General features: G+C 32.5%; 1 protein-coding gene across 9 annotated transcripts in view; it reads left to right on the top strand.

The window, feature by feature from the left end:
- The first annotated feature begins 1073 nt into the window (after positions 1-1073).
- LOC108965544 (locomotion-related protein Hikaru genki) overlaps positions 1074-10096 on the top strand; it is a 28116-nt gene continuing 19093 nt past the window's right edge. For 2 of the 9 annotated variants that reach the window (XM_018928047.1, XM_018928038.1), the window contains exons 1-2: positions 1074-1435; positions 3119-3362. In XM_018928047.1, coding sequence (XP_018783592.1) covers positions 3215-3362 — 148 coding nt within the window. In that variant the 5' untranslated portion in view covers positions 1074-1435; positions 3119-3214. Of the gene's footprint in view, positions 1436-3065; positions 3363-10096 lie in introns of all 9 variants that reach the window. The other 7 variants (XM_018928046.1, XM_018928045.1, XM_018928044.1 and 4 more) reach the window with 7 other exon arrangements.

Raw genomic sequence — 10096 nt, 5'->3', positions numbered from 1 at the left:
ACGGAAGGATAGACAGACGGGCATGATTAAATCGATTAGCTCCGCACGCTGATCATTTATCTATAGGCTTTATAGAGTATCTTACATTTCTTTTTGGGTGTTACAAACTTCATGCAAAACTGAAATTGTCCCGTTAAGCGTATAATTATTTCGAAATTCACAACTAACGACTAAATCTTTTAAAAATATTAACAGCATTCGTACGCTGAATTGCAAATCAGAAGACGGATATGTGTATCCACATCCTCCCCTGGGATAACTTTCAACTTTACGTGTTTACATAAACATAGTTAAGAATAAGAATGAGATGTAGGAAATCAAAAGAGCCAAAAATAAGTATCTTAGTATAAGTGTGTTTGGGAGTACTGTACCAAGTCATATCTCATTTAAGGAATAACGCATTAAGGAAAAACCGTTAGATTTCACATATAGAATAGCAATGAGATAAGTAAACATAGCGTTTAATGTAGTATAAACTCAAAATGGATTATAAAATATATTTTATTAATTGGTAATGTTCTATGTAACCTTATTTCATACCCATAACAACCACTTTATACCAACATCGATATATTGCATAAAGCATGAACAAAAATCACACTTTTGATCACCAATCGGCAATGAGTTGTTGCTGAATACAAGCCGAACGTCCAGGGCAAAGATGAAGACGTTTCCACCGTCTGGCTATACTGAAATTTTATTGCCAAACTATTGGCGCTTTGCCGTTAAAAGTCGATCAGGTGGCGCCTAAAAAGCCGCCTGGGTAAAATGTTCAAAATAAACAAATACCGGCAGACTGCCAAATGGAACACCGACGAGAGGTTGTCAGGCAAAGAGGAATCTTCAAACTGACGTGTGGAGCTGGAGCGAAGGCCAATGTTCTCACAAAAGCTCTAAATGGGAAGCTTTTCAATAAAAAGAGAGGTTGTTAGTTCGGAAAAGCATTTCTAGGACGCATGTSCTTAAGGCAGGACGAACAACTGCGTTCATATTCGTGTGCGGAAACAAAGAAATGTGGATGTGTATAAATGAAGCACATCAACAGCTTTCGATTTCAGTTCGTGTTGCGGATTCGAGCTGATCGGTTAAAGGCGTAGAAGTCGAAAGGTGCAAAGTGTTATGTGAACTTACAAAKTTAAAGAAGATAGAAAAATTTCTTGAAAATTTATGGTAATCAAAAATTTGGATATTCCCATAATCAGCCAAATCTCAACTTGAGATGAGAAGGTGAAATATCTACGTATGTGTGTGTGGGTATGGATTAAAATATGAAATCAGTATATGCTATATGATGAACAATGAAAATAAAAAGTAAATTTCCAACTTTGGTGCGTGAAAATATTTGAACCATTCCCTTCAATTTTCCTGAGTTCTTTGCTATTGTACAAGTATGTTTCTTCCCACAAAAAGAAAGTGGAAGCAAATTGCAGCAGCCGTAARATTATAAAAATAAAATCCATAAAATTACATACTACGTTTACTGTTATATACACAAGTGAATATTTGATGAGCACATGCACTCATGCATACATGCGTGGACTTGCATAAGTATATGTGCCCTTTTGTACAACAACGCAAGAAAATAATAAAAATATGTACATGTATCTATACATATATTGTATGTATAAATAAAAAGTGTGAATTGTGTTTCGAATTTGTTTGTAACTAAAGTTGGTTTTTCCTTTGTTTCGGGCATTTCTACATCACCGCGTATTTCGGATATGCGTGAACGTCTGAGTGTGTGTGAGCAGTTATATACACTCTCACAAATCATATGTGCGTCAAGTTGTATAACAATAACATAGGCGCTTTACTAAGCGTTTAACATTAAAGCATACTTTTAGGCACTCGAGAATTTCAAGTGGTAAACCTTTGGGCAAACAAAGCTAAAGAATTGATTGGGATATCAAAGTATTGGAATTGCGCTCATAAACATACATGGGAACCAATTCAATAGAAACCTTTTATATTAAAGCATTAAATAATATATTAAAATATGATATAAACTAGTACCATTAAATTTGTCAATTATGCGAAACTCACTAGATCGTTATATGTAGAAAATTTGTTTAAACAAATTAAAATAAATTCTGAGATTCGCTAAAAACTTTTTGAAACCCTTGATATTTGAAAGACGTAAATGTTTCTGCCTTTATAATTTTTTGTGGAACTATTTTGCTCCCGAACAAGCTACTAGACGGGTATATTGTTGTTTCAAGAATTATCTCTTGTTATCTTACGAATATTATTTAGGCATCATTAAGAGTTCAATAGGGGATTTCATAGTTTAAGTTTATTWTCTTTTACTGTGTTTGATTTCCTGGAATTGTAGCAATTATTGCGAAGAGAATCATAAACTTACTTCGCCTTTTGCATAAACACCGACATTTTTAATGCATACAAGTTGTTGCATTATAAAATATCATATCCACAAAAAAACATAACAACCTTTTTTTCCGAAAACTTGAACAAACCGTCAAATCATTAATAAACAGGAAAAATGTTAACTTCGGTTGCACCGAAACTATAATACCCAATGCAAAAGATTCCATTCAAGAACCTTATTTTGATTTTTAGTCAGTTCTATGGCAGTTATAATCTATGGTGGTCTGATTTAAATAATTTCTGCGGATATTGTATAGTTGCCTTGGACAATAATCTACGTAAATTTTGTAAAGACATATATTTTCAATTGAAAAAGTTTTCCATACAAGAACTAGAATTTGATCGTTCAATTTGTATGACAGATATATCCTATAATAGTCCGATATCGGAGGCGAAACAAAAATACTGCATATCTCTATGCATACAAATTGCGCTAAATTATAGTTTGTGTTTTATTTTTCACATATCTGCCTTACAATGTACATAGTTCTTTTGAATTGCACGCATTTATAAATTGTTCAATTCGTTGTAAGATGTGCGTGTAATTAATGAAGACACTGACAACATTCCACCTCTTTAGCCGGTTCGATTTCCAGTGCTTTATTCAGTCAATGTCTGAAGTAGGATAAGTGAAAAAAACGAAAAGATATAAAAATAATTTTTTTTTAAAACATCTTTAGGTTATTAAAAGGCTGTAAATAATAAAATAAAAATATTCTTTGCAATTTCGTAGTAAGTATGTAAGCAATATTGTTGGAAGCAGATAATATTTGTGAAGTGTGAAATTCTATACACTGCAGAAAGTTTTTGTTAACTAAAAACAAAAAAAATGTTGTCAATAAGTGCACAAGAAAGTTTGCAACACCTGCGGCATAAGCCGATGTGGATACTTTTTCTGCTGATTTTCTTCGTTATTGCTTTGGATAATACTGCAACCGCGACGACCGAAAATGAACAAACAACAACACCAGAACCAGGTATGCTAATTAGAAAATAGTTCAATAGAACTCAAAGCTTATACGATGTAAGTCGATATTTTATTTTAATTGTATTTAACACTTATATACTGAGTTTATATCTTCAGCGTCTACCAATAGGGAAGACGTGATGTTAACAACTCGTGACAGCCATGTTTGTTTCTAAATTTGTATCGAATGTTTCAGAAAGGTTTGCTATATTATTGTATCATGTTCCGCTCCGAGGTGCAAACGTATATACATAGTATAAGTGAAACGCGTTTTTCTCGAAAYGACATTTTTCAAAATTGCTGGCGTCATAACTCAACGAGAAATTGACCTATCGACTTCAAATTAAAATTGAGTATTTTTGAATACATTTACTATATGATGACCAACGATATTTTCGATTGGTTGAAAATTGTCAATTTGGCATTAAAAAAACTACCACTTTTTACCTAAAATTTTGTTTTAAAAATTACGCCAACTTGTTAATATTTCATGTTTTTCAAAGATCGTTGGTCATTGTATAGGAAATACGTTCAACCTTAATAACCTTTTTGAATTTATTCGTTTCAGCTACTCATTCGGCCGTAATGGCAGCAATTAGGGCACTTTTTTTTTGCACCTCCGAAGACAGCCCATAACTCCGTTATTTTTCAAAATTTTTGTAAAAAAAAATCTTAAAGTATAGCTGAAAATACTGAGATACCTTATTACGCCCAAAGAAGTTCGAAATATTCAATCGCGTCTTTTCCTTTCTTTCTTTTCTTTTAAAAAACTAAAAAAAATTTCAAAGTCTCACTGGTATAGCCATATATAGGTATATATCGYTCTTGTTGGTAGATACCAAGATATGGCTCAACTTTATTATTATTCCATAGTTCCAATATTCCCAACATGTGTTTGAGAGCTAACATCCTTGTAGATTTTTCGCAGTATCTGTCTTTGATTTGAAGTATAGACAGTAATTTTTTTTCTTGTTTCATATTTGAAAAATTAACAAAATGCAATAAATTTTTTTACATTTTTTTTTACTCAGCGGCAACATACTTATCATACCATTTGGTTACACTCTACTCACAGAGCATAACTATCTCTTCTTTTCGAAGATCTAACTATTAAAGAATGTAATATTCATGGACTCAGAACTTGTTCACCATTTGAGTTTATTACCATTMATTTTACTACAATAAAGTTGTTTAATGAATCTACAAGCAATGAAAGCCAGAACCAACTCGGGTTTTTTATAATAATTAGATTTGATATCAAACTGATTTTTTGCAAGTTGCCTCTATATCTGTGTAAAGTTTTCATGAAAATTTGAGTCTAACGGCATTCATTGGGTTAAAACTTTGCAGGAGGGGACCGAAGTCACTGCAGTGGCTTCGGAGTATTTGAAATGTCTGAAAATACATTCAATTCTATAGTGTACTAATGAGTTCAGAAATGACACAATGTATCAGCGATGAGTTCATTACTTTGATGAATTTTGGAGTGCGCAATTTTTGGTGGTTTGCATTACCGCGAATGTATAACCGTACTCTAGTTACTACCCATACAAAAACAATATTGAAATTAAATACTTGTATCATGGCGCGCCGTTGCGGCTCATTCACGCTTCTTACAGAGCGAGGTCAAATGGGTCCCTACGGCACGGCTAGGAATTTACGCTCTAACGTAATTTGTTTTCTAGTTGTGMGCTCATGCGTTTACATTTCGTCTGCCATGAATGCGTAAATCACTCAAAATGAAATTAATATATTAATATAAGATAAACGGAGGGTAAATGTACAACTTGTGACTATCGACCAAACAACGGCAAAAACAAAGTTATTACTTATGAAAAAATACTCGATATTAACAATTATTAAAGTATACACATTATTATAATGCCAACTCTATTTGAGCTACCCATTTTATTTACTGACAGAAAGTACATGATGTCTCCATCTTTACAAAGTGGTACAGAAACAAAATTTCCCAAATATGTTTTCTAGCGGAACTGTCTTTTAAGGTGCAGTTACGACCATAATTAGCAAACCAGTGTTTGGACTCTGAATATAGCCTCCTGAAGTGCAGTTACGACCAAATTCAACCAACCAATATTTAAATGCTGACTATAATGTGCCAGATTTACCGTAACTCTTACCAAGTTGTTTCTTTATATCAACGGTGTTTTTCGCTTTTGGCAAAATATGTCTTAGCAAAAGCAAATTTCACTTTTATATTTTTACGACATGTCGTCACAGAGTATAAGAGTTTTGTTCAGCTAACGATTGTTTGTACTATCACCTAAAACTAATACCGGGTTTTCCAATTATATGATTTCTAAGTGTCGTTWCGGCCATTTTTAAAATGCCATGATCTGTAATTTTTTCCATTGTATACGGTAATGCTTAYAATTTCATMATGGAAAGATATTATTAGTTTGTCAAAAAAGTCTTGMGGTATGAGATTTCCAAAAAGGTAAAGCATGACCCGATGCGACGAATAAAACTAGAACTAYGCGCTCTCAGCGCCAACTAGCGAAAATACCGGAAGACTTTTTTGACAATCTAATATATCAACAAGAACAAGCAAATGTTGCAATTGCGCTTTTCCCATTTTAAGGCTATTCCGGAAAGGATTGAAGAAAAAGTTGACACAATTGTTTTGGGCCAAGGAGGATTATTTAAGGACGATAAATATTTGGAAGAATAAATTAAGAATTTTAAAATTATGAACAAAGTCTTACTATTACTCATAGTAGTATATTGAAAACTTAATTTTATCGATTGTACTTCACATTAAATGAAAAACATATGTATTTAATTAACAACTATTTTTTTTTTTTTGTTTTAAGAATCATATCAATTAGAAAACCGTGTATATATAGGATAAGTATGACGAGTTGAAATCTGGGTGACTCTATACGCGTCCATCTGTGCAAGCCCTAACTTCAGTAAAAAATATCTTGATGAAACTTGGTACTCATATTTCTCCATATTACTATTTTGTTTAAAACTTCTAAAATTGCKATAAATCATGCCTCAGTGAAATTAATTTTTATACAGTACAGCAGTACAAAACATATATATTTATTACATAAGCAAAAATTTTAAGTTGTATGCATTTACATGCAATACGCATCCTTACATATGTAAGTTAATGTATGCATTGCTAAAATAGTGTTTCTAAAAGTTCATAGGCATGTTCGCTGCGTGCACTTAAAAGCAACACTAATAAATCGAAAGTTGTTTGGGTATTCTCAAAAACATATGTGTTATACTTAGTCACAAATTTGTACACTTGAGAAACCTACATCAAATAACATACATYAATCGAACACTAATCTTCATTGAGTTTATAATGATTTTAATATAATTTTCGCTTATGGGAAATAAGATATAGTTACAAAACTATACTGTCTGTCCGTTCGTCCGTCTGTCCGTCCGTGCAGGTTGTAACTTGAGTAAAAATTTAAATATCTCGATGAAGCTTGATGTGTGGTTTCCTTAGTACAAAAATTTATATTATTAAGTACAGAGAATCGCAGTAAGGGGTACTTGTGGGAAATTTTTTTTTTGGAAACGTGGGCGTGGCCGCGACCCATTATAACTAATATCAATTTGGCTGAATTTACTCTATATGATTGGTCCTTTAATATGTGGTATGTTGTTAGTATGTGATATTAAGAAAAATAGATAAAGTCGTATCGTTACTACCCCAACTCCCATATACTACTGGATACAGGGTTTGTCCGAAAAGCAATAGGACTGATTTCCTWCCGCTGCGACTGTACCTTRRAACGTRCGTGCACCTAYTGAATTCAGTAGAGGGCATTCCTAGCTAACGAACGAGCGGCTGATCAGTTGTCTCCGAGCACCTGRATAGTCAGGASAAACATTTTCGYGCGACGTTTTTCTGWGAGTGGTGCAAACCGAAAACGCAGCTTTCGTTAGAGCAAAAATACGCTATTAAATTCTACTTAAAACTAGGTAAATTTGTGACAGAGACGTTTGATATGATTAAGCAGGCTAAGCCAGATGTGGCTTTAGTAAGAAGTTTTGTGTTTCGGTGGCACCAGACGACTTCGGCAAACACCGGCAATGTGACTCGTGTGCGCAAAGTTTTGAACTCAGACCGTCGACTAAGTATTCGTTTAATTGCCCATATGTTAAATTTATCAACATCTGTGGTTCATGACATTGCACTTGAACATGCACAAGGTGTGAGCGAAGATGGTAACAAAAGTGCAGCCTAAACAAGGCTGGAATCCCAACGCTTCCGCAGCCGCCCTACAGCCCAGGTGTACCCCCCGGAATTTTTGGTTTCTTTGCCTAAAAAGGCTGATGAAAGGCAAGCATTTTGAGACGACAGAGGAAGCAGCATGCACCTCAGCTCTCAAGGCTCTTCCGGAGAAACCCCAAAAGAAATGATAAAAACAAATAAAACCCCTAACTTTGKTTTCACCAAAGCTAGAACACTCTTAAACAAATAAAGAAGTTTCCATATAAGAACTCGATTTTGATCGTTACATACACATATATACCATACATACATATTTTATTGGACGTTTCCTTCTAGGCGTTACAGATTTCGTGCCAAACTTAATACATCCTGTTCAAGGAATTAAAAACATATAACGTTTCACACTGATTTAAAATTTTTTAATTAATATATAATGACAAGTCCGTTCTTCTCGAATGTAACTTTATTAATTATTGCAATTTCCAATCCTTACAGCTAGGAAGTTAACATAATSTAYTGAAGCTTAAAACTAATGAGTGCAAATGTTTATTGTTGTTGTTATAACTGTTTAAGGAAAGAGAGAATTTAGTTTAAGAAAGATCAATTAGCAAGTATGGAAATTATGAAATGAGAAAAAGAGATATGAGAGGATATATATAATTTTCATTTCCATTATATTCAATCAGTTTTTTGTATTTAGGTTTATTTTTAGGGATTTGCCTATTAAGGCAATATTATCTACCAATTCCTTTGGTTCATGATCTCTATTTTTATTCAATTTCTCAATCCTTTCAACTTTCTGTATTTCGTACAATTTACTTAGCTCTTCAATGAACTCTTTATCAAAGTTTTTTATTATAAAATCAATGGGTCTCATTTTTGTTGTTGTATGAATTGTATTATTATAGCAGTTGAAAATTTTAAAAAGTTTATCTTCTAAAGTTAAATCTCTATTTTCTTTGTCAGCCTCCATTAATCTTAGATGTTCATTTAGTGTTCCATGTAGTCGTTCTAAGTCTGAGTTTCCAGTTTTTAAATACGCTGTAGTAGTATGCATTTGAATATCTTGTTCCTTTAAAAACAAACGTACTGCACTGTGTAGAATGCACCTATCGTTGTCAAACACAAGTTTATTCGTTTTACCTAAATATTGAATTCGCTCTTTTATAGCTGCTAAAATTGCTATCCAATTTATATCATTAAGCTTATGAAAATTGGCATACTTAGAAAATTTGTCGATRGTTGTAAGGTACATTATATTTCTGCTTGGAAACCAAATGTCTATATGTACTATGTCATTAAAATGAGTGGGTGTTTCTGTAACTTGATATGGCATCTTAACTGGTTTTCTATCAAATTTAGCTATTTAGCTATTTGGCAAATTGAGCAATTATTTATAACGTGAGTTATTAGCTTATATAATTTAGGATAAAAGTATTTATTTTTCAATTCAAGGAAGACTTCTTGTATACCCCTATGATTATTACAGAGATGCTCATTTTCTATGATTGTTAATATCTCATTCTTATCGGTAATTTCATTTRATTTAATATTTGATTTATACAATCTAAGATTGCTATTTTCAAAGAAATTTACATACAAATATTGGAATTTTACAAAAAGTTCATTATTTTCACARAAAATACATATAACGCCCTWGTTTATGAGACATTTCTGCAAAMTACTTTTTAGGTCAGAATTTTGAGTCACTATAATGTGAGTTTGACACTTTTTATTTACGATTTTTAAATMTAWTTTTTCCTCTTGGCCATATTTCAAGTAGATWTGGTTTTTATAGCAATTGATGCTCCTTTCCGTTATRAATATATATTTWAAATTATCTTCTAACGCGCTGTGTACAGTTGCATCTAATGATGTAGGATTATGGAACCCAATTTTTTACYTTCAATTTTACTATTTCCAAAATTATTGTATATACCTCTATCTAAGAAATTTTCATTATTTGAAACAAAGTATTTATCAGCAACAGTATTATCCTTTCCTTTAATATACGTAATTTCAAAATCATATTCATTTAGTAGAATTTTCCACCTTTGTAKCTTCATATTAGGTTCTTTAATATTATGCAACCAAGTTAAAGGCTTCTGGTCAGTTTGTATTATGAACTTTCGACCATATAAATAAGTTCGGAAATGTTTCACAGACCATACCATGGCTTAGGCTTCTTTCTCAATAGTAGAGTAACGAATTTCGTAATCCGATAAGGTACGAGAATCGTAGCATATTGAGTGACTATTCTGACTCAAAACAGAGCCAACAGCGAATTGCGAAGCATCGGTGGTGAGTATGAACTTTTTACTAAAATCTGGCGGTTGTAAGACAGGTTCACTGGTTATAAGTTTTTTCATGTTATTAAAAGAGTTTATGAAATCAATATTTTGAAAATCTAAAATAGTAGTTTTCTTTAAAGTCTCACCATAGGATAAGCTACTTTTGGGTAGTCCCGTATAAATTTACGATAATATCCTGTCATGCCTAAGAATTGTTTTATTTCTTTAATA

This window comes from Bactrocera latifrons, unplaced genomic scaffold, assembly GCF_001853355.1.
Source record: "Bactrocera latifrons isolate USDA-ARS-PBARC rearing strain unplaced genomic scaffold, ASM185335v1 scaffold_141, whole genome shotgun sequence".
Classification (NCBI taxonomy): domain Eukaryota; kingdom Metazoa; phylum Arthropoda; class Insecta; order Diptera; family Tephritidae; genus Bactrocera; species Bactrocera latifrons.
This window is presented reverse-complemented; position numbering and strand designations above follow the sequence as displayed.